The 24,706-nt window shown below is 41.0% G+C and overlaps 2 protein-coding genes across 4 annotated transcripts in view; one reads left to right on the top strand and one right to left on the bottom strand.

Moving 5' to 3' along the window:
• Window positions 1-1,627: 1,627 nt before the first annotated feature.
• LOC125488383 (translocation protein SEC62-like) lies at window positions 1,628-4,426 on the top strand (the record flags this gene model as incomplete). The annotated part of the gene is made up of 1 exon (XM_048621406.1): window positions 1,628-4,426. A coding segment is annotated over one exon (552 nt), but the record flags the coding sequence as incomplete, so codon positions are not given.
• Window positions 4,427-6,382: 1,956 nt separating this feature from the next.
• Window positions 6,383-24,706, bottom strand: part of LOC109935743 (NAD kinase-like) — a 39,251-nt gene continuing 20,927 nt past the window's right edge. For all 3 annotated transcript variants that reach the window (XM_048621403.1, XM_048621404.1, XM_048621405.1), the window contains 5 exons: window positions 23,089-23,249; window positions 20,258-20,357; window positions 15,507-15,664; window positions 11,741-11,823; window positions 6,383-6,875 (listed from right to left, as the gene is read on the bottom strand). In XM_048621403.1, the coding sequence (XP_048477360.1) occupies window positions 6,716-6,875; window positions 11,741-11,823; window positions 15,507-15,664; window positions 20,258-20,357; window positions 23,089-23,249 (662 nt within the window). In that variant the 3' untranslated portion in view covers window positions 6,383-6,715. The remainder of the gene's footprint in view (window positions 6,876-11,740; window positions 11,824-15,506; window positions 15,665-20,257; window positions 20,358-23,088; window positions 23,250-24,706) is intronic.

Here is a 24,706-nt window from a genome sequence, read left to right as displayed (position 1 = left end):
AGGATTTGTTTTCATTTCATTCAGAGTCTGTTTTCCAGAAAGTGGTCTCAAAAAGTAATATGGTCTCTCATTACTTTGCTTGTTTCTCCAAGGTGCAAACAACCTTTTGACATTGTCTTCTTTTTAAAACTGTCTATTTTCTTATTTGCAGTCCATAGTCCAAAAATAAAAAGATGTGGTCTCTTAACAGAATACTGAATTTTAATCAGGGTATTAAATGGTTAAGGTAGGATGCCCTGACAAAAGCAGAGTTATTTCTCCAGATTAATGCAGTGAGTGAGTATGGTTAGGTAGCGCAGCAGCAGAACCTTCGTGTGATTTTGTCCGATCTAGCACTAATCAACCACAGCAATGTGACTGCCTCTTTACTGCCCTCTGAAATGATTTAAGCAAGCCACTCCATTCAAATGCTGATCTCACCAGTTATGCCCGCATCCCCTTGCATACTAGCAAGTTTTTAAATGGATGGCAGGCTTGATTTTAAATTTCCATTTAATTCCAGTATGAGTTTTGTGTTGAAAATGTTTTGGAAACTGGTCTGGAGATTCCATCCAGTTTGTTTCACTTTGACCTTGATGACCATGAGTAGAAGACAGATTGCATGTGGACCTGTGGCATATTTACAAGAGTTTGGCTTAGCTCTTAGCTCTTTACATTTTGCATAGCTATTGTTCGGTTATCTATTCCTAAAATATTATTCACTTATTAGGCAGAAAAGATTCAAATTAGGTAGGACTATGGATAAAATAAAGGGGGTTTGGACTGGGTGAAACCTGGCATGGACACACTGGGTTGAATGGCTTCCTTCTGTCCTGTAACAATTTTATAACTGTTGACTTTCATGTTTCTAAATGACGCAGCAGTTGTACCTCATAACTTCACTTTTCAAAATAAATTAATTTGTGGATGATTGAGTTAATGATTTTGACATGCTGATTAAAAGAATCTGGACACTTGTTCTGTGGGTTACCATTGATTTTCATGCAATCACATCTAGTGGTATAGTGCTCCGGTCACACCATACCTTGAGTATCACACTGTCTCTCAGTGCAGAATTGAGGTCATTTAGTTCACAATGCCTTGAAAGAGCTATCCAGTTAGTTCCTAAATAAAAACCAAAAGAACTGCGGATGCTGTAAATCAAGAACAAAAACAAAGTTGCCGGAAAAGCTCAGCGGGTCTGGCAGCATCTGTGAAGGAGAAAACAGAGTTAACGTTTCGGGTCCGGTGACCCTTTGTCAGAACTGCCAGTTAGTTCCAGTTAGTTAGTTCCATCCAGTTAGTTCCATCTTTTACCTCCTTTTCTTTTCCAGTAGCCCTGCATATTTTTCCTTCTAAGATATATACACACAATTCCTTTGTGTGAAAGAAGCTACTGAATGTGCTTTCTGAATCCTTTTGGGCAGCCTATTTTAGCTCACTGCATATTTTTAAAAGTTCTGTCATTCATCTACACTGCCTATCTGCCATTTTTTGCTTTTTATCTAAAATTGGGTCCCGATAGTTATCTGACCATCCCTCGTCCTCTCATCCTATCCTCCAAACCAGCAAACAGTTTTGCCTTCCTTACTGCACCAAAATCCAAACATTGGAGTGTCTTCAGAAGGCATAAGATCTTTGGCATTAGGAATCAGATGCAAAACAAACTGCATCGTCTGACATTATTTTTAATCTATTTGTTAATATTGATAACTATTTGATTCTCTTCGCAGCTCGTTGCATTCTCTTCCTTTTAATCTGGCTCCTCACTGGTGGTCGACATCATTTCTGGTTCTTGCCAAACCTGACAGCAGATGTTGGTTTCATTGACTCCTTCAGACCCCTGTACACACACGAGTACAAGGGGCCCAAATCGGACTCTAAGAAAACAGATGAGGAGACTGACCCCCAGAAACAGCCACAACCTGAAGGTGATGAGGAAAAGGAGGTAGAAGAGGAAGAGACAAAAGCAGAAACAACAGCAACAGCAGAAGTGGCAACAGGCAATTTGGTCAGGGAGCGACAGTCAGACACAGACAGTGACCGAAGGGACGATGATGGTTCCCAGCATAGCAGCGGCAACGGGAATGACTTTGAAATGATCACTAGAGAGGAATTGGAACAGCCCACAGATGACGATGAAGAGGAGGAGGAGGAGGAAGATGATGAAGAAGCACAGCCATTACACAGTAAGTCGTAGAACAGGATAATTCCATCTCCAGCAACCGAGCATGAGTAGCTGATGTTGAAAACAGTTCCGCACTGGGATGGAGACATGTACCTGGCCCACTGTGGATGCCACGATGAGATATTGTGAAATGTTAAAACTGCATGATAATCATAGCATTTTAAAATTCCCTCATCCCAGTTATAATGATCATAAGCCTTGATATTTCGGCAGAGGAGTTAGAGGTACACTCAGAAAACTTGTTGGCATTACTAGATTTTTAAGACAAGTTGTGTTCCACACCACAGCATGCATCATGATCTTTCAAAATTGTAAGGCAAAGCCAAACAATACAATGGCCCACAGTTACATCTGGTAATTCATCTCTTTGTATATTCTTACTCAGCTGAGAGACAGCAGGCCTTAAATTGGTGCTGGTGTTTGCCACTGCTTGAGGAGGTTCATAGTGTTTGTTGCACTGCAATCTGTTCCAGGCTCTCAGCCATCTGTACAAAGCTGGTGCTGTGCACTAGAATCCTCAAGTTTTGGTACATTGCCTGCATGTTGGAAGATAGTGCAAAAATATGAGGGACTTGCTGTATTCAGGCTATTGACACTTAACACCAAAAGAATCCACTGAAGATTGGAAAGTGCAGAGATGAAAAGCCACTCCTTTCCACAACACACTTGACCAGTAATCAGGTATTAGTGGGAAACAGAACCGTATCCATTGCTGCCAAGCAAAATTTCTGGCATGTGGTAGCTTTTTACAAAGCTTTTGTGGTGCAATGGTGGCTTATAGTCCAGAAAGAAGTGATTACAAGTGACCCAATTTGTGTAACAGGATACAGCTGTTCCTTGAGCAGCTGGAATCTGAAAATAACCCATTAAAAATCTCATTCTAGAAACGGTGCTCAACACTTTGTGTAATTGCGTAAAGTTCACTTCTGTCAACTTTAAGGTGACTGTCTGGTATCATAGAGTAAGTGCAGATACATATTCTGTTACCTTAGGTTATGGATGGAACAAATTCAGCATATGAAGAAGGTACAGTATTTAACAGAAGAAGAACCTTACTATGGGGCTTATAATTATGTGCCAATTTTATGCAGGCGCGCAAGCAGGAAAATCTATAATAGTTTAGGAGTTGGCTTATTAATAGTGCAGCTATGATGCCTTCGCCTCTTTCAAGTTTAAATTTTGATATTACTCTAGGACTTTGAACATGTTACTGGAGAGGAGAAAAGGTGGGGAAACAAAAATCTAAAGGTTGAGAAGTGCATATTCTTAACTTTGTAAGAATCATGCAGAAATGACTTTGTAAAGGATTTGTTTCAACAGTATGACCATTAGCCTTAATGTGATCTTTGCATTACAAGAGTGTACAAGACTGTTGCAAACCAGAGAGATGCAGACTTTTCCACAAGTGTCACAGAATCTTTAGTCCCTTTAATGGTTTGCAAAGACTAGAGAAGTTATAGCATGCAAATAGAAAGCTTGCTGCAGCTGTAAGTAACATTGATTTATTACTCTATATCTTGTAAAACAATCCCTAATTTTACAGGACAACATCAGGTTTATTCACTGATCTCTTAATGCACAATGCATTATATTTTACAAGCTGAAATAATTTCTACCACCTCATTAGAAATTTGTTGGAACATGTTCAGTCAGTTTCAAGCCTTCCTGCATCATTAGACCTCTGCCGCATTATTGGTAGGCTGATGGATCGAGTTAAATGTGGAATTTAATTGGTTTCCAGCATCTGCTCATCGTGCAGTAATTGATTAATCTCTGACATTTCACAGAGTCACCTGAGCGTGGACCACAACTTTGTAGTTAACTGTTTAATTAAACTAATAGCACAGAAAGAAAAATACTTGGTAGTGTAGAACTTTTCTATATTCATATGCTTTTCCTAATGAGATGTTAAAAGCATTTTTTTTCTGTTATCATGTGTCTTTCTTGGAGAAAGATTTGCCAGTGTGCCGGTGGTTTTCTGGTAGTGAGTATCTCAACCTGCTCTCAAATGGTATTTTGAGTATTTGTACATTGTATAGTGTAGCTACAAGCCAGTGCTACTTCATGTGTATCACCGCAGAGAGAGGGGGAAGGGTGGTGGAGGAGATTGCTTACTCCTTACTCTTGTTCAAACCTAGTTACGTCCATATTTGGATTGACATATAATTTAAAGAAGGACTTGTCTTTGATTACTGGAATATTATTTAAACAATAACTGTTTTAGCTATTTGAAGAAGTAAATGCAATTAAAAACTAAAATGTGTTTGTGTGTATTTTCCTAATCTGATAGCAAAGATTAGGTTAAAGTAACAAGTTTCTCACTTTTTTAAAAACAATGCTGTTGAAAGAGAACCTGTTCCTCTCAGACAGGACAATCTTGTGCTTTGAAGTCTGCCCAGTCCAGTATGTAGGAACTTCAAAAAGAATAAGGGATCAATGAGGTGGAACCATATTTGCACAGAGGTGTGACTTAAATGTTGGCTGACAAGGCTGCTGGAAGCTGTTTTAATAACCTTCAAGATAAATATTTAACCAGGCAAGGTTCTCCTTCCTTTGTGGAAATGAGTAAGGGGAATAGTTTTCAAATAGATTCTGTTGTATTCAAGTTGCAAAGATTTATTAAAACTGCAGCTTGGGTGGTATAATTTCAGAGACAAACAGTTCCAGAATCTTTTATAAAATTCCCAAATTATTCCCTGAATCTGCTTTGATCAGCAGAGTTAGGTTCATTGACTCATCACATCCGACCTGGTCTGCTGTAGATTATGGTGCAATCATAGCTTTCTGTGAAGTAGATTCTCTTGCCAGTTATATTATTCTTCATTCTTTCTTATCTTGGCAGTAGGAACATTGATCCAGCAATCCAGAGCAAGAGGCTTCTGAGAAAGCAATGGCTCTCTAAGTCCCTTTAAGTAGTGTCATTAGCTGTCGTTGCATTCGAGTGAACCTTGCCAGCTTCATGACCATTGCCTTCTTTATTAACATAACCTGATAACCCTGTGTAACTAAAGTGGAAACTTCTGCCTATTTTGCCATCTGCAAAGATGGATATACAATCCTATTCTTTCCAAAAGAGCACGAGAAAACTTAAATCTTGTACAAATCCCAATGAGCCCCTTATCTCTGCCCTTGTTAAGCTTCAAATTCAAAGAAAACAACAATGGTTTATGTAACTTTATTGAAAGTGGTTGCTAAATTTGTATGATGTTCTATAACTGGAAATGTACCTTGTTCTGTGGTTTATGTTACTAGTATGTCTGCAATAGGTTTAACATCTTTCTCATTGTAATGTCTTTTATCCACAAAGAATATAGTTATATTGTTTGATAGTCTTTAAATTTAAAGACTCTGATGTTACTCAAACTCCACTAATTTCATGCGGAAATCACTTGTTGGTCATACAGTTAAGGTTTTTGAATGAAAATAGTGACCTTTTATCACTATCAACATCAGTAATCCAGTTCAGGCATAACATTCAGATGTACAGTAAAAACAATGTTACGGTTACATATGGGTCTCCCTCTACACTTATCTGCATATTCTGAACAACACTGCCTGGTGCACCAGTTTGGCTTTAAGAACTGCAACAATACAAAGGGAGCTACTGCAAACTCTGCTTTGAGTGTACACTGATCCAAGAGGGATCAGTGAATGGAATAACATTAAATCGTGCAAAGCTCACTGGATACTTAAATTCACCAACTTGCCATTTTGCACTTTGTGTTAGTTTTTTAAATAGTAATTGTTTGGCCTCTAGTCTCTATGCTGATTGATACACTTAGTTCTTGAGTGTATTTTTTTGTACAATTACTCTGATGTGAAAGTAACTGTCAATGAGAAGTGTATAAAAATCATTTTTTTCCTCCAACACGTTGAATACAATAGTTGTCCTTGAGCAGGTATTAACGTTCACTAAAGGCAACTAACTTTCTCCCCACATTCTTGGCACTGATGGTTAATAAAGGTACAGTTGAGGTTCAGCAGATAGATCTTTTGCTGGGAGTGAGCTGGCAATTAGCAAAGTTTAACACACTCATCTTGACTGCCTTATGGAAAATTCAGGCAAAGCAAATAACAGGACAGTGGCTTATTTGCTCTTCAGAGTACACAACAGGGACACCCCAACTATGAAGATGGATCCATGGAGACAAAGCTACTTCATTTTACAGCACATCTGCAGCAAGTAAATAAATAAATTGTTCCAAGGCCAGATTCTACTGTACAAGTTTGATTATTGATAATGGTCAGTTAAGGCACCTTAAAAGAAAAATAGCAATAGTCGCAACATGAATTCAAGCTCACGTTAAAAAGCACTGGTGCATCTTCATTACTCTTCCCCCAACTTTGACATGAAGCCCAGTGAATAGTCCAGGATAAATTAAACTATCAAAAATTGGAATGCTAAATATACACTACAATCGGATACAAAATACTGTCTTCCATTTAACATTACAAACAGGATAGATACTCCAGAAGCTTAGAACAAAGTATTATCAAGTTTTGCTATGAGGAGGCAATGTTTGGGGAAAGGGATGCACTCATTATGGACTAACATTCTGTATCTGAAGAATCCGTGATTTCTTCGAAGCGTGACTGCTTTTTCCGCACATTCCAGTGAAGGCACTCTGCCAAACTCTCAAACCAGTCATACACTAGATCATGGCAACAGATTGATGGCACTGGATAGCATGATGTCGTTACTGTTATGCTTAAAAACAAAACAAAACAACAAAGTTATTTCACTATTCATTGCAACAGTCTGGCAGGCCAAGAATATGAAGTTTAAGTCACTCATCTTTTAAACAGGCATTTCAAAGCTTTTCAGCTTTAGATAACAAGGACAGTAGGTCTAGGTAATAGTTCTGCTGTTGTAAATTACAATTCCATTGGACTCTTTAGGCACTTGAAATCAACTCTCCTTGACATCGAAAATGACAAGCACAGTAAACTCAGGAAGGTGTCAAAAAAAACCACACCACTTTTTCTACATACTGGTCGACTCAAATCATATTAGAGACAGCAAGCTGCAAGTTAGATGCTCAATGTCTTTCAGATGAAAAGATCAAAACCAAGACCTGTCTGCCAGCTCAAGTGAATGTAAGAGTTTCCAAGGCACAATTCAGAGAGTAGGATTATTATCCAACACACCTCTAGGTATTACACAACACAAATTCCTGTTGTTGTGGCAATGCACCTTCTTCAATGAAACTCTTAAAAACATTATCTGATGATTTATTCATTTGCTACTTTTATGCACAGATTTGCTGATAGTCAAATAATCAACAGTGATTATACTTCAGTAGTAATTCATTATTTCCTTCGTGCCTGGGAGCCATCTGTAGCCAACTTCCCCAACATTGTTATGACAGACTTAGCTCTGACCATCACAGATGTCCTTTTTTTAAAGGAAAGGATGTTCATGGGATATGGGCAAATCTTGCTGGGCCAGCATTTATTGCCCATGCCTAATTACTTTGGAAAAGCTGGTGGTGACCTGCTTTCTCGAACTGCCACAGTTCTTGCTGTCCCAGTTGGGACATCCACAGTGCTGTTGAGAGTTACAGGATTTTGACCCAGCAAAGCAAAGGAATGGCAAAATAACACAAATTCTTGATGATATGTGGCTTCATGGGTGATGTTGCCTTTTATCTGCTGCCCAAGCCAAATTTCAGTGCTAACTGTTATTCTCCAGAACGAGATGGCATTGTTATCCTCGTCTTCTGCAAAGTAAGCACTGGTGACCCCTAACCCTCTAGGTTTTCCTTTTCTGTCTTTGAGAAACTGCCTGGGCAAACATCCTGATGACAGGATTGAAACCAGCAGCTAACATGTAATTGCTACAATCAAAGTGTCTGGAGGAGTACATGTTGAACAGTGATCCCTGTTGGAGGATCAAGGCACAGCAATCTTATGAAGATCTCAATGAAAAATCAAAATGCTTTCACAAAGCAATACAACTTGACTCACCAAAAAGTTTGCTCACAATTCAGTTATGACCCTTAAACCTGAGTCAGAGGGTTACGGTTCAAATCCTATTCTACAGGCCTGAGCTCATAATCCAGGCCTTCACTCCACTGTAGTATTGGGAAGGTGCTGCATTGTCAAAGGAATCAAAGGAAGGCCTAAATATCTGGAAAAAGTGCAGGAAATGCTCCCTATTGTTCTAATCAATACTTACGACTAGTACCACATCACAAAAATGAAGTTATCTACTCAATATCATATTCCTGTTTGTGGGAGCTTGCATTGACCAAACTTCCAACGTTTCAAGAGTGACTACATTCAAATGTACATCACGGCATCAGGAGGTTGTGAATGACAGCATATAAATGAAGGTTTATTCTTTTCTTTCCTCTAGCTGAAAAAGGATTTTTGGAAACAACTACCTTTCTACCTTTCCAAAAGGTTAATGAGAAACAGAGAGAAAAGCACTGTGGCTAAACACCTCAGAACAGAACAGATGTGTGAACACAGAATGATACAGCACAGGAACAGGCCTTTCAGCCAACCAAGCCAATTGCTAGCCCTTTAGACCCACTACAAATTGCCCATACACTATTTCTATCCCTCTGTTCGCCTCCTGTTCAGCTGTGTATCAAGGTATGCCTTATATGTTGCTAACATGCCTGCTTCCATCACCACCACTGGCGATGCATTCCAGGCACCCACCACCCTCAAACATTTCCCCTGCACTTCTCCCCTAAACGCTCCTTCTCTCACCTTGAACCTGTGCCCTCTTGTAGTTGACCTTTCCACCTCAAGAAAAAGCCTCTGACTATGCACCTCAATTTTGTAGACCTCTATCAGGTTACCCCCCTCAACCTGTCTTTCCAGTGAAAAGAGAGTTTATCCAACCTCTTCTCATACCTAAAATCCTCCATACCAGCCAACATCCTGGTAACCAATCTCTGCACCCTCTCCAAAGCATCCAAGTCCTTCTGATTGTATGGCGACCAGAACTGCACACAATATTCCAAAAACAGCCTAACTTGCCAACTTTTATATTCAATGCCCCTGCCAATAAAGACAAGTGTGCAGTATGCCTTCTTGACAACCTTATCCACTGTATTGCAATTTTCAGGGATCTGTACAGCCAGAACCCTCTATGTCGATGCTCCTAAGGGTTCTGCCATTTATTGTATAATTCAAACCTGAACTTGATTTTCCAAAATGCATCACCTTGCATTTGTCCAATTAAATTCCATCTGCTATTTCTCTGCCCAAATCTGCAATCTTATCTGCATCACACTGTATCCTTCGAAAACCATACTCACCACCTTCAACTCCAATTTTGGTGTCATCTGCAAACTTATGAATCAAACCATCTCCATCTTCCTATAAACGGCACAGCAGAAGCATGCTGGGTCCATGACCCAAAGGTCAATGGATCGAAACCATCCTCTGCTATGGGGGAATTAGCTCAAATGGTAGAGCGCTCGCTTTGCATGTGAGAAGTAGTGGGATCGATGCCTGCATTCTCCACTCCCTTTTGAAACTGGAGGTGTACGCTCTTACTCAGTGGGTCTGCCAAAGACTCAAACCGTTTGCGCATGCTGCCCCCCTCCGAGAGGTCAGGCAAGATAAAAGGCTTAAGTGGGACGAGGTGGCTGAGTGGATGGACTACTAATCCACTGTGCTCTGCATGCGTGGGTTTGCATCCCACTGTCGTCACTATTGCCAGCATTTTGTAGTCGCGGCAGAGAGGTTAAGGCGATGTACTTGAAATCCATTGGGATGTTCCTGCGCAGGTTCGAATCCTGCCAACTACGTTCGAGATCTGAGGGCTGTGGGGCAGAGAACCCTTTTCACCCAGATCACCAACGATGGGAATGTGTGACTCAGTGCCTGTCAGGGTGGAAGAAGCAGACACTGTCATCAGAGTCAAGGTGCTTTTGGGCAGCACGGTGGCTCAGTGGTTAGCACTGCTACCTCACAGCACTAGGGACCCAGGTTCTATTCCACCCTCAGGCAACTGTGTGGAATTTGCACATTCTTCCCGGGTCTGCGAGGGTTTGCTCCGGTTTCTTCCCACAGTCCAAAGATGTGCAGGTTAGGTGGATTGGCCCATGCTAAATTGCCCATAGTGTTCAGGGATATATAGCTTAGGTGGGTTATAGGGGGATGGGTCTGGATGGGATGCGATGCTCTAAGGGTCAGTGTAGACTTGTTGAGCTGAAGGGCCTGTTTCCACACTGTAGGGATTCTATGATCAAATGTTCCAGCACTGTCCCCGATGGAACAGCACAAGCTACTGATCTCCATTCTGAATAGCACCCTTCCGCTGGTACTCTGCCTTCTATGACCAAGGCAGTTCTGAATCCATCTAGTCAGCACCCCGTGGATCCCACAGGATTCTACATTTTGTACCAGTCTACCATGAGGTACCTTATCAAATGCCTTACTAAAGTCCATTTAGACAACATCCACTGCCTTTCCCTCAGTCATTCTTGTCACCTCCTCAAAAAAACTCAAGTCAGAGAGACATGACCTTCCCCACACAAACTGATGCTGCCTATCACTAACAAGCACATTCACTTCCAAATATGAATAAATCCTGTCTCAGTATCTTCTCCAACAGCTTCCCCACCACTGATGTCAGGCTCACTGGCCTGTAATTACCTGGATTATCTCTGTTTGCTTCTTAAAAGGAAGGAACATTGGCTATCCCTCAGTCCTCTGGAACCTCTCCAGAGACCAAAGAGGATGCAAAGATAGCTTGGTCTTAACAGCTATTTCCTGCTTTGCCCCCCACAGTATTCTGGGATAGATCCATCTGGCCCTGGGGACTGGTCTACTTTAATCCATTTCAAAACACCCAACACTTCCTCCTTCATTACATTGACCTGCCCAAGAGAATATTCACACAGCTTTCTGTAACCTCAACATTTCTCATGTCCCATTCATTGGTGAATACAAATGTAAAGTACTCATTAAGGATCTCACCCATTTCCTCCAGCTCCTCAAATAACCTCCGTCCTTTAACATGGAGTGGTTCCTTCTCTTTCCATGGCTACCCTCCTGCTCCTAACTGATGTGTAAAATGCCTTGGAATTGTCCTTGGCCAGCAGGGTTAAGGAGATTTCATGGCCCTTTTTAGCCCTCCTAACTGCCCATTTGACCTCCTTCCAACTTGCTCTATATTCTTCATGGACTTTGTGTGCTTTTAGTCACCTAGACCCTAAGTATGCTTCCCTTTTTGTTTTGACTAAGCTGATAATTTCCCGTCATCCAAAGTTCCTGCCATTCCTGTTCTTCATTTTCGCAGGAACATGCCTGTCCTGCACTCTAATCAACCAGTCTTTAAAAGACACCCACATGTAGATTTACCCTCAAACATTCACTCCCAATCCTCAATTCTCCAATTCTTGCCTAATTTGGTTATAGTTGGCCTTCCCCACCCCGACATTCAACAATTCATCCAAGGTCCACTGTTGCTCTTATCCATAAGTATCCGAAAACGTATGGAATTATAGTCACTATTCCCAAAATGCTCCTCCACTGAAACTTTGATCCTGGTATTGGGAAACAAGTAAAAGGAGAGGAGGGTGCAGGTAGCCATTGTGCTATACTTGCCTGTCAGTATGTTGAATTTCCTGTCTTCTCCTACCATCAAATGAGACCCACGCTGCGTTCCTGGTATCAGGTGACAACATTATCTTCGGAAAGCAAACAAAAGTGCAGATTGTAAGCTTCCGATTTTTCTCACTGTCCTAGATATGTTCTAGAAAGTGCAATTGAACCTAACTTAAAAATGTTAAATGTCAAGATATTATAACATCTTTTCTCAGAAATAAATTTAATGGGTTAAATGCAGGTGGCTTGGTAATAGGCATCAGACCCAAAAATAGAGTTGAGACAGCAATCAGATAATTACAACTTACTGAATGGTGGAGCATGGCCATTGTCGGGCCATGGGAAAGACATCGGTTGAAAAGCATGACTGATTACCCCATCTGTACTACTGGGGCCTACTGTAGGGCCCAGCCACGTGCAAACAGCTAGGTCAGCACAAATCAAAGATCAAACCAGACATCATAATTGTCTGCAGCACATTTATAAGCTTGAACATATAATCCAGGCTGTCAGTCCACTTCAGTATTGAGGAATTCCTATATAGTGAGAATGACCGTCATTCATAAAACACCTCAAGCAATAGTGCTTTCTTCACCCAAGATGAACATTTATCCCACAGCCGGTAACAAAACAGATTCTGGTCAGGGTCACATTACTGTTGTCGCATCTTGCAGTATGCAAGCTGACTGCCAGGTTCCTAAATTCATACAGAGATTACTCTTCAGAAACTACTTCAATTGTGTAGAGTCAGTAAACTTTGCATGCTCGAGAAGGAGCGATCACAGAGTGAGACACAGCCTGAGTTTATAGTTCGGTGAATTTGGAGGCAACGTGGGAATTCATTGCAAATGGCAAGAGATGCTTTTTACTGGTTTTCTTCTGCTCTTGGCTTGTAAGGTTTTTTTTTGAAAGCAGGATAAATTGAAGCCCAGAATCAGGGGCCCAGCACAAAAGAATGACATCACAGGTAAACCTGTATGTTCATTCGTTGATGATAGTTAATTTGAGTATTACAGGTTATTTCCAGATTGAAGTAAATAGGGGAAATATAAAGGTGACAAAAAAACCAAATTAAGAACTCCGTAATTAAAGTAGAGACGCTGGCCAGGCAACATGTTGTACCTGCATCATACGAGAGCCGGTGGACCCCATCGTGGTTCATAATGACTACATCTGTAGCAAGTGTTGGTTGCTTGAGGAACTCTGGCTCAGAGTTGATAAGCTGGAGTCTTAGTTTCAAGTGCTGTGACACTTTGTGGTGGTGGTGGTGGAAGGAAGAGTTTCCTGGACACTGTTTCAGGAGACAGTCACAGACAGGAGGGTGTGACTATGACCAATGCAGGCAGAGGAACCTTTGAGCTTGTCTAACAGGCTTGAAATTCTTGCTTCCTGTGATGACAACAGTGGGGTCTGTAGGGAGAATGAGCAAAGTGACCGTAGCACAGTGGTACAGGGAACTGCTGAAGACTGGGGAGGAAAATAGAAATGTAGCTATTAATCAGGGATAGTATAGTCTGGGGAACAGTTGTTCTCCATGGCCAGGTTTGAGAGTCCCAAAAGCAGTGTTGCCTGCATGGTGCCCAGGTTCACGATATTTCATCTGGGCTGTAGAGGAACGTGGAGTGGGAGGGGAAGATCCAGTTTTCATGGTCCACATAGGTACCAATAGTAGAGGTAGAAAGAGGAAAGAAGTTCTGCTGACAGAATATGACCAGCTAGGAGCTAGATTAAAAAGAACAACCAAAAAGGTAATAATCTCCAGACTATTACCTGAGCCGTGAGCAAAATTGGCATGTTCCAACGAGATTAAAGAGGTAAACGCATGACTCAAAGATTGGTGTGGCAAAAATGGTTTCAATTCATGGGACATGGGCACCAGTACCGGAGGAAGGAGGGAGCCGTTTCAATGAAACAGGCTCCACCTGAAACATGCTAGGACCACAATCCTGGTGAAACGCATAAATAACTATGGCGGTGGATAGGGCTTTAAACTAAAAATGTGGACGGGTGGGTGCAGTTGCATGCAAAATTATGGAGAAAGTTAAGGGAGTGGAGGGTTCAGCAGATGTTATTAAAGTTTCCAGACCAAGTAATAGGACAGAGAGTATGAAAAATGTCAGGAATCTAACCACTCACAGCAGACATGGGGACAAATATGAGAAGGGGCACAGGTAATGCAGGACTGAGGCTGTTGTACTTAAACGCACACAGTATATGAAACAAGGTAAATTAGCTTGTTGCGTAGACTGAAACTGGCAGGTAAGTTTTGGGTATCAGAGACATGGCTACAAGGGAATCAGAGCTGGAAACTAAATATTGAAGGATACACATTCTCTTGAAAGGACAGGCAAATGGGCAGAGGGGGTGGGGTTGCCTTGTTCGTAAGAAATAAAATTAAATCTATAACACTTTGTGATGTTGAGTCAGAAGGCATAGAATCTGCGTGGGTACAGTTGAGGAACCGTAAAAGGAGAAAAGACCCAGATACAAAGTGCATACAGATCTTGTAGCAGTAGTCAGGATGTGGGGAGAAAATGAATCAGATAGAAATGGCATGTAAGAAGGCATTATTACAATAATCATGAGAGACTTCAATACGCAAAATGGACTGCAAAAATCAGTAGCACACCTCAAGGAAAGGAATTCAAGGATTGCCTATTATGATGGTTTTTTGGAGCGGCTTGTAATAGAGCCCACTAAAGGGCAGGCAATTCTGGATGTGGTGATGTGTAGTGAGGCAGACTAGATTAGGGAACTTAAGTTGAAGGATCTCCTAAGAGGCAGTGATCATGACATGATGAATTCACCCTGCAGTTAGAGAAGGACAAGCTGGAATCAGAAGTAATGGTATTAAAACTGAATAAAGGTAACGACAAAGACATGAGGCAGGAATGCTGGAAAATGAGGCTAGAGAAGTAGTGATGGAGAACAAAGAAATGGCAGAAGTACTGAATACATACTTTGCATCACTGTGCAAGTCACCAGCAACACTGAAGAGGGTAGAAGTGAGTGCAGTGGCCATCACTATGGAGAAGGTGCTAGAGAAGGTTAAAGTCTGAAGGCAGGTAAATCACCCAGACCAGATTGACTACTTCCCAGAATTCTGAAGGAGATAGAGGAGAATGTACAGGCATTGGTGATCTTTTAGGAAGCACTGGAGTCAGGGATGATCCCAGAGGACTGGAAAATGGCACAGCTGTTTAAAAAGGGAGGGAAGCAGAACACAGAAAACTATGGGCCTGTCAGTCTGACATTGGTCATTGGACCCTAAAATCTTACCAATATTAGGAATAAGATTGCAGAGTACTTGGAACTCCATGGTAAAACAGGGCTGAGTCAGTCCTCAAGGGGGGTGGGTCATGATTGACAAATCTAAGAATTTGAATAGCACTTGCTCTTATGTTTCTGGAAGGTGAATTCCAAAGATTCACATGTCTCAGGTTCTATACTTCCAAACGACTATTAACAAATTTCCAAGTAAAGAAATTTCACTTCTTGGTCCAAAATGGCTGACTCTTTATCCTAACCTACAGCATCCATGGAAGCAGCCTCTTAGCATCAATACGACCAAGTCCACCTCATTCTTTTCAAATCGAGAGAATACAGGCCCACGTTATTCAATGTCTCCTCATGGAACAGTCATCTCATTCCTTGAATTAATCTCATTAAACAGAAGTTGCTTTAATCAAACTTTTTCAGAATTGACTGCAATATACTCAAACTCTGTCCCTGACCATGCAAGAAAATTGCCTTTACACAGGTTTACCTTTAGCTCCATTCCTGCTGGTACTACAATAGGCCGGAACGAAAGCGAGTGAGGACAGATTGGTGTGATCATGATGGCTGGTACATTTGGGTGCATCATTGAAGCTCCTGCTGCTGCAGCGTATGCTGTGCTACCAGTCGGGGTGGACACGATGACACCTGCAGAAGTAAATCAAACTATCCAATAAATAGCGTGCACCCACACGAAACATCAACGTCAAAAATTTAGTCATTCAGAAAACCAAAGAAATCAAGCAACTTCTGTACCCAAGGGGTGGTATGAATGGGGTACCACAGGAAGTAGTTGAAGCATAGATACATTGCATTTAAGGGGAAAATTGGATAAGTACGCAAGGGGTAAGAGAATATAGGGATTAGATAAAGTCTGGAAGATGGCGCACGTAGAAGATAAACACTAGTACAGATCAACTAGACTAAACTGCCAGTTTCCATAAGCACAATCCATAAGACACAGAAGCAGAACTAAGCCATTCAAGTCAACAGATTTATCAACTCCATTCTCCTGCCTTCTCCTCATAACTCTTGTTCCACTTACTAATGGGTTAAAAAAAAAATCCTAAAAGCAGATTAAAGAGAATCAGGAAGGAAGTTGAAAATGAAAGATAGGTATGGCAAGTTACGTGGATCTTGGTCGACCAGGGATGTTAGGACCTTGGTCAAAGAGAGAAAGGAAGCAGATGCAAAGCCTAGGAGGATGAGATTGACGAAGCCCTTTAAGTAGATAAGGAAAGAACTTAAACAAGGATTTAGAAAGGCTAAAAAAGGGTAATAAAAAGTCATTAGCAAACAAGATTAAGAAGAATCCCAAGGCTTTTACACATATATAAAATCCAAGGGGGTAGCCAGGGAAAGGGTTGACCTACTCAAGGGAAAAAGGAGGGAATCTATGTATGGCCAGAAGAGGTAGATGAGGTCCTAAACGAATGTCCTTCATTGCTAAAGGAATTGAGATTAAAAGCAGAGAGGTTACGTTGCAGCTGTACAAGGTGCTGGTGAGGCCACACCTGGAGTACTGTGTGCAGTTTTGGTCTCCTTACTTGAGAAAGGATGTACTGGCACTGGAGGGGGTGCAAAGGAGGTTCACTAGGTTGATTCCGGAGTTGAGGGGGTTGGCTTATGAGGAGAGACTGAGTAGATTGGGATTATATTCATTGGAATTCAGAAGATTGAGGGGGGATCTTATAGAAACATATAAAATTATGAAGGGAATAGATAAGATAGAAGTAGAGAGGATGTTTCCACTGGCAGGTGAAGCTAGGACAAGAGGGCATAGCCTCAAGATTAGAGGGAGCAGATTTAGGACTGAATTGAGAAGGAATTTCTTCACCCATAGGGTTGTTAATCTATGGAATTCCTTGCCCAGTGAAGTAGTTGACGCTACTTCAATAAACGTTTTTAAAAGAAAAGGTAGATATTTTCTTGAAAATAAAGGAATTAAGGGTTACAGTGAGAACGCGGGTAAGTGGATCCGAGTCCACGAAAAGATCAGCCATGATCTTATTGAATGGTGGAGCAGGCTCGAAGGGCCAGACGGCCTACTCCTGTTCCTAGTTCTTATGTTCTTATGTACATTTGGAGAGGCAAAGGTCTGTTCCTGTGCTGTAAGGTTCTTGATTGAACAAAAGGAGGAAGAACAAATCTTGTTAGCAGCCTCCTGTGCGGTATCTTATCAAACACCTTCTGCAAATCCAAATACATCACATCCACCTGCTCTCCTTTGTCGAACTTGCTCGTTACTTCCTCAAAGAATTCTAACCGATTTGTCAGTCTAGACCTCTCCTTGACAAAGTCATGTTGACTCAGTCCAATTTTACCATTTCCACTTCCAGTAATCCACAATCTCATCCTTAATAATGGACCCTAAAATCCTACCAACAATTAAGGCTAATCGTCCTATAGTTTCCTATCTTTTGCCTCCCTATTTTCTTAAACAGGGGTGTTACAATAGCTGCTTTATAGTCCTCTAGAATCCTCCCCAACTTCAGCGGTTCCTGAAAGATCAGCACCAATGCCTCTACAATCTCTCCAGCTATCGCCTGCAGAACTCTGGAGTATAGTTCATCTGGTCTGGGTGATTTATCCACCTTCAGATCTTTGACCTACTGCGACACCTCCTCCTTAATGATGGCCACACCACTCACCTCTGCCCTCCGACACTCTTGAAATTCTGCTATATTGCTCGTGTCTTCCACTGTGAAAACTGATGCAAAGTACCTATTCAGTTTTTCAGCCATTTCTTCACACCCTACTACTTCTCCAGTGATCCTTACCCACCTTTTACCTTGCAGATATCCAAAAAAAAAACTCTTGCAATCTCCTCTTATATTACTAGGTAGCTTACTACCATTTCATCTTCTCCCCTCATTGCATTTTTAGTTATCCTCTGCTGTTTTTAAAATAATTCCCAATCCTCTAGCTTCTCATTAATCTCACCACATTGTATGCATTTTCTTTTAAGCTGTCCCTGACTTCCCTCATCAACAGTGATTGCCCCATCCTCCCCCTGAAATGGTTTCATCTTCCTTTGGACGAACTTCTGCTGTGCCTCCTGAATAACCCCCAGAAACACCTGCCATTGCTGCTCCACCATCTTCCCTGCTGGGCTCCTCTTCCAATCAACACTGGCCAGCTCCTCCCTTATGTCTTTGTAGTTACCTTTATTTAGTTGTAATACCATTACATCTGATTCAATCTTTGCCCTCTCAAACTAGTGATTCTACATATTATGGTCAATGCCCCTTAGGTGCTCCTTCGCCTTAAGCTCCCTAGTCAAGTCTGCCTCATTACATATTACTAGATCTAGAATTGCCTGTTCCTAGCAGGCTCTACCACTAGCTGCTCCACAAAATAAATAAATCAGGTAGACATCCCACAAATTCCTTTTCTTGGGATCAGCCTGATCCAACTTGATTTTCCCAGTCCACCTACATATTGAAGTCGCCATGATTATTGTCATAGTGCCTTTCTTACAGGTCTGTTCGATCGGATTTTATCCCCACATCCTGACCACAAACAATCAAAGCAATTCCATATAACTGAGTGTCTGTTGCATAATTAGAAATAGAGAGGAATGGTAGGGCTATGGACATACATTTAGAATGTTATTTCTATTCCCAGAAAAACAGTGTCCACTGAAACTGACAGAACTGGGCATGAGTTAATTACCTACAGCCTGTCGGGTAAGCTCCAAAGGGAGAATTACATTTTTATTTGCTACTGTCACGTTTTAGGTAGACTGGCATTAGGTTGATTTATCCATTATGATTACTTTCTGGAATCTGATCTCATAACCTTAAATTCTAGAGATATATTTTTTTACATTTGTTTGTGGGATCCAGGTGTTACTGGCATCCCGAGCAGCCCTTGAAAAAGATGATAATGAGTCATCATTTTGAAACAGGCAGTCCAGATAGGGGGAAGGCAGCGACGTCGTCGTAATCCAGAACTTCAGGTTCGCGTTTCCACAGAATCAGAGTCACAGAATCCCTAGTGTGAAAGGAGGCCATTTGGCCCATCGAGTCCCTGCCAACCCTCCAAAATGCATCCCACCCAGCTCCACCCCCTACTTTATCCTTGTAACCCTACATTTCCCATAGCTAATCCACCTAGCCTGCACATCCGTTGACATTTTGGATAAATGGGGCTTGAATCTCATAACGGTGGTGAAATTTGCATTGAGTAAAACAAATATAATGGCCAATGAACCATTTTGATCATTTACATAGACCCACATGGTTCAGTAATGCCAAGGAAATCTCCCTTTACTGGTCTGGCCTACATGTGACTCCAAACCTTCATTGTGACTGACTCGCTCTGGGGAATTAGGGTAGGGGAATAAGTGCTGACCTAGTCTGCAACACCAACATCCAATGAACAAATAAAAACATGCTACAGCACTTAAGGTAGTCCAGTAAGTTAATTCATCAATGAAGGAGCAGGTATACAGTTCTAATTCTGGATTGCAATTGACTTGGGGAGAAAGGTAAAGTGCAGGTTGTGGGACTCTCACATCTCCTGCCCTTATTCTTTTTGATGGCAAAGGACACAGGTTTGGAAAAGCAGCCTTGGCGAGTTGGTGCAGTGTTTCTTGCGGATTATACACACTACACATACCACGCACTGGAAGTGGATATGGCAACTGCTTAAGGTGGTGGATGGGCTGCTTTATCCTAGATGATGTCAAGCTTCTTGAAGGTTATTGGAACTGCACTAATCCAGGTAATTGGAGAGAATTTCATCACATTTCTGACTTGTGCCTCGAGGGTGGACAAGGTTTAGAAATTCAGAAGCTAGGTTAAATCCCAACCGTTGACCTGCTCTCTGTTATGTGGTTAGCCCAGTTCAGTCTCTGGTCAATGGTACCCCGCAAGATGTTGTTAGTAGGAGATGCAGCAATGGTATTACCATTGAATGTCACGGGGGAGAATTTTAAATTCTCTCTTGTTGGCGATGGTACTCGTCCCCTGGTATTTGGTGAGCTATGAATGTAACTTGCCAGTTATCAGCCCAAAATGTTAATTTTGTCCAGTTCTTGCTGCATCCATGGCCAGATTATCCATGACAGCACTGTGTGATATCTAACCCATGCAATCACAAAGCAGAGAAAGGGAGAGAGAGGCAATACGTGCCGAAAAAATAAACCACTCCACAAAAATACTTGTTCACGGTCTACTTCTGAAAACATATTACCAGCATATAAATAAGTTACAAAAACTATAATGTTTATCTTACCATCCCCCTGCACAGATGTAATGAGTCTCCCATCCAAGTACAAGTCCACATTTGAAAGGTATGAGGAGGGGCCTCGATCCACCACCACCTCATTCAGCACCTGAAACATCCATTCAGAAGAATCAATTTCCAGGGCAATACCATATGATGCACTTAGACTAGAAGAAACAGGGTGACGTTAAACAAAGAATATTACAGTAAACCCTCAAAACCCTCAATGCCTCAAAAATAATTCACATCAAATTACTAGTGTTACTTCTACTGAAAACTAACTGGACAACACTGAGGTTACAACAGCAGATCAGAAGCTAGGGATTCCACAGCAAGTAACACCCTTCCCCCACCCCCAACTTACTAAAAGTACTCCCACCATTTATGAGGCACAAGTAAGAATGAATGGAATATTCTCCATTTACACAGATGTGTGGCTCCAGTAACAGTCAAGAAGCTTGACATCATCCAGGGCAAAGCAGACAGTTTGATCAGTATCCCACTCACTGCCAACTTAAACATTCGTTCCCTCCGCCACTGGTGCAGAATGGGACTAGTATGCATCATTTACAAGATGCATTGCAGCAAATTGCCAAGCTCTTTCAACAGCACCTTTCCAAACAGATGACCTCTACCACCTAGAGGAACATGAACAGCAGACAATACTGTCACCAGCAAATTGCTCTCCAAGTCACACATTATCTTGACTTGAAATTCTATTGCCAGTCCTTCAATGTCACTGGGTGACAACACGAACTCTTTCACTAACAGCACTGTGGGATTCCCACCACTCTACAACATCTTAAAATGACAGCTCACCACCCCTTCTCAAGAACAATTAGGGATGGACATAAACAGCTTACATCTAAAGAAAGAATACAGGAATACAATACAGTACACCCATACTTAAAAATATACACCTCAAATATAAAAGAATACTTCAAAACACAACGTTATTTTTTCCTTTATTGCACATGTTGCTTCAGAAGACAAAATGATTATTTCAAAAGTGCCTTAATTATCTACAGTTCTAAAAGAACAACCCAAATCTATTGGCACTGAAATAAGACCAAGGATAAGAAAGAAAGTAAAAGGTCATGACACAGTCAAAAGTGAATCCAACTACCACATTGATGTTGTAAGGTTAGGTCACAGCTGCACATAATTCTACACAAATATCAGTGAATGCTGAAGTAACTGATCTTATTCAACACAACAATACATAGTTTCAGTTAGTTTGTACTACTAGGTTGAAACAGAATTGCACACAGCCAGTGTCCCGACTCTTGTTGTCTACAGGAAAAGTATAAGTGCACAATGTGGGGAACTAAAGATCAGCAAGCAGAAATAACAAATCATTTTGCAATTTGTAAAGTTCAATGATGAACCGACAAATAAGTTCTGGATATTCTAAGCACATTGCTTTCAGTACAAACCCCAGTTTAAGATCTGAACAAATTTCAAGAAGGAGCAGAGGAACTTAGGAACATAGAAGTGGGAAGAACAGTTGATGTCGGAGTATTAAAAAGGAAAAATGCAACTTCAATGGTTTTAAAAAGTAGCACTGGAGTATAAAAACAAAACTGCGAATTCTATACAATCATTAATTTGTAGAAAATACTGGGTCATATTCTGGGAGACTTGATTGAGTGGGGATGACTCACAGTTCAAAATTATTGTTCTGAGGATTCAGGCACAGGTTCTGCTTTGGTCGACTAGATAGACATGCAACGGGCTGGTTTAACTTACTGCTTCTGGTTGGCATTGTTGTAATGTACACATAGCTCTTTAAAGTGGGAAGAGTCTGATATAACAGCATAATGAACTTTAGATAGACATTTTCCCCCAGTCAACAAATTAGGTTATCCCAATAGTGACACTGAAGTATTCAGAAACTCTCCAACTCCACCTACTGGCTACAACTTACACTGCCTCAGAATCAGCAGCACACCTATCTTGAAAACTTACTCCCATCTTTCATCTGTGCACATGTACTCCATAAAGATATCAGCAACACAGGAAATGAGGCATATTACCATTCCTTATTTAACGAGAAGGCGGTGGTGCTGTATAAACATAAGCCACAGTTAATCTCAATGGGAAAAGTGAGGTGGTGATGTAGTGGTAATATCACGGAACGAGTAATCCAAAGCCATATATAAATGATCTACAAACACGGATTGAAATTTCACCACAGCAAAAGGTGAATTTTGAATTCAATTTTTAAAATCTAGAATGAAAAAACGTGAGCTGATGGTGACTGTGTGATCCAGAATAACTCTTTCACCACTCAGATGAACCCACCCGATTCACTACTACTTTAGGAAAGAAATCTATCATCCTTACCTGGTCTGGACTACATGTGACTCAGACCCACAGCAATGTGGTTGACTCTACTGAAGTTAATAACAATATCAAAAGATTGAAAAAAAATCAAATCAAAGCTGCTGCACAATTTTGTAAGCATTAAAGCAATACCATTTTAATTCCCAATTATTCAATTTCCAAACTAAGCAGCCATTTATTTCTCTTTGCAGCAATTACCTTCTGGGGCAGGACTTCCTATTTAGCAAACATATTTTCTTCATTTACTTTTGACCTTAAATTAGAAGGTCATAAAAATTTTTGATGAGTAGCAACCAGGAATTCAAAAGAAACTGATTTCTCCAAGGAATGGTGAAAATTTGAAACTTGCTACCAAGGAAAGCATACAGCAATACAATATCTTACAACATTTACTTTCTAACTTTTCCCTCTAATTTGCAACTTCAGCCTTGTTTTCCCCTCCTACATTCTATTAAGGGTAGGAGTTAAGAATTTATGGTCTTGTCTACACATACATGTAGTACTTGCATGAAGACATTTCCTGCCTCGTTGTCAATATGACTCTGTGGGGCCAGTCCGTTATCCTGCACTTGGTATTGCCTCTCCACTTCTGCTGTTTTTAATTCCTTAACCACCTTCACCTTCAGGCGACTCCTCAGAATTATCCTGGCATCTCCTGATCAAAGACAAGGTTCCAAAATAAGCTGCGTTCACTGAGATTTCCAGCAGTGGTCACTCTCCTACCAGTTAAAATAGCAAGATAAATATAGATTAGGAAGTAACAGATTACCTTAGCTCATCTATCTGAAGAAAAAAAAAGTTATTTTGAACCAACTGCTTATCACAGAATCCTAGTGTTCCTACCACTCATACTGAACCCAAAGGTTTATCCCAAGCAGTGTGTGCTCAGTGTGTTAAAACATCCGGAGCCCTAAAACCGTCAGCCTGAAGTTCCCTCCTGTTCTAATTTCATAGCATATCTTGAAGCAGAGCTCATGTCGTGGAATACCATTTATCAGCTTACAAATTCTCCAAGTCTCCTCAGTTTCTTCTTCTCAAGGTAAAGGAGCTTTGTGACTTTACTCTGTACTTGCACTGAAATCTTAAAGCTTTTCTATATCAATAAGCAAATGTGGACACAATAACTGCAGTCAACATACTGCACCGAAGCATACTACTGATAAAAGTGATTAGTCGTCCCAAAGTCCAAAGATTCTAAATGGGAGGAAAATGATGAGTTGACAAGTTTTGTTCAGATCTGTATTTGACTTAGGTTACTACTCCTTGAGACTATTCTGGACTTGGAGTGAAGACAGCACAGATTCACTAGAAATATATCATGATTTAAAGCTTTGAATTACGGAGACCATGAGGTGTACGAACACGAGTAGGCCATTCAGCCCATTGAGCCTGTTCCTCCATTCAGTGAAATCACGGCAGATCTGGTAAGCCTCACCTCCACTTTCTTGCCTTTTTCCCATAACCCTCAATTCCCTTACTGATTAAAACTCTTGTACATCTCAGCCTTGAATATAGATCCAGTCTTGAAAACCCTCTGCAGTGTATCCTTGTGTTTAGAAGTCAAGAGATTATCTAATTGAGAAGTTTAAAGATGACAAAAGATACAGCAAGATTAAAAAAATTTCCTCGACTGAAGGTATCCGGAATAAGGCAGCATACTCTTGAAACTAAAACAAGGTCATTCAGGATTGAAGTCACAAAGCAGGAAGTAGTTATGTAAAATTTCCCACTCCAAGTTTTGTGGATGTTAGGGTCAACTGAAATGCTCACAACTGGGAAAGACACATTTTTATTAGGCAAGATTATCAAAGATACAGATGAAAGGAGCGAGGAGATGGAGTTGAGATACCAATCAGCCATTATTCTCATTGTACAATAAAACACTGGATAATCCATGCCTGCACCTACGTTCCTTGAGAGTTAAACCGGAGTACTGCCACTGCCCACACTCCCTAATCTAAAAGCACATTTTACTTACCAAGCTGCAGTATGTGTGCACAATATGCAGTCATTTGTCTCACTTTCACTATATCACCCACCACATAAATGACAAATCAGACACAAAAAGATATAAATCAATAAAGTGAATTAATCACACAAAAAGAAATTAAC

Source organism: Rhincodon typus, unplaced genomic scaffold (genome assembly GCF_021869965.1).
Source record: "Rhincodon typus isolate 14 unplaced genomic scaffold, sRhiTyp1.1 hic_rhity00000633, whole genome shotgun sequence".
NCBI classification, from domain to species: domain Eukaryota; kingdom Metazoa; phylum Chordata; class Chondrichthyes; order Orectolobiformes; family Rhincodontidae; genus Rhincodon; species Rhincodon typus.
The sequence above is the reverse complement of the archived record's forward strand: the minus strand, read 5'-3'. Positions and strand labels throughout refer to the sequence as shown.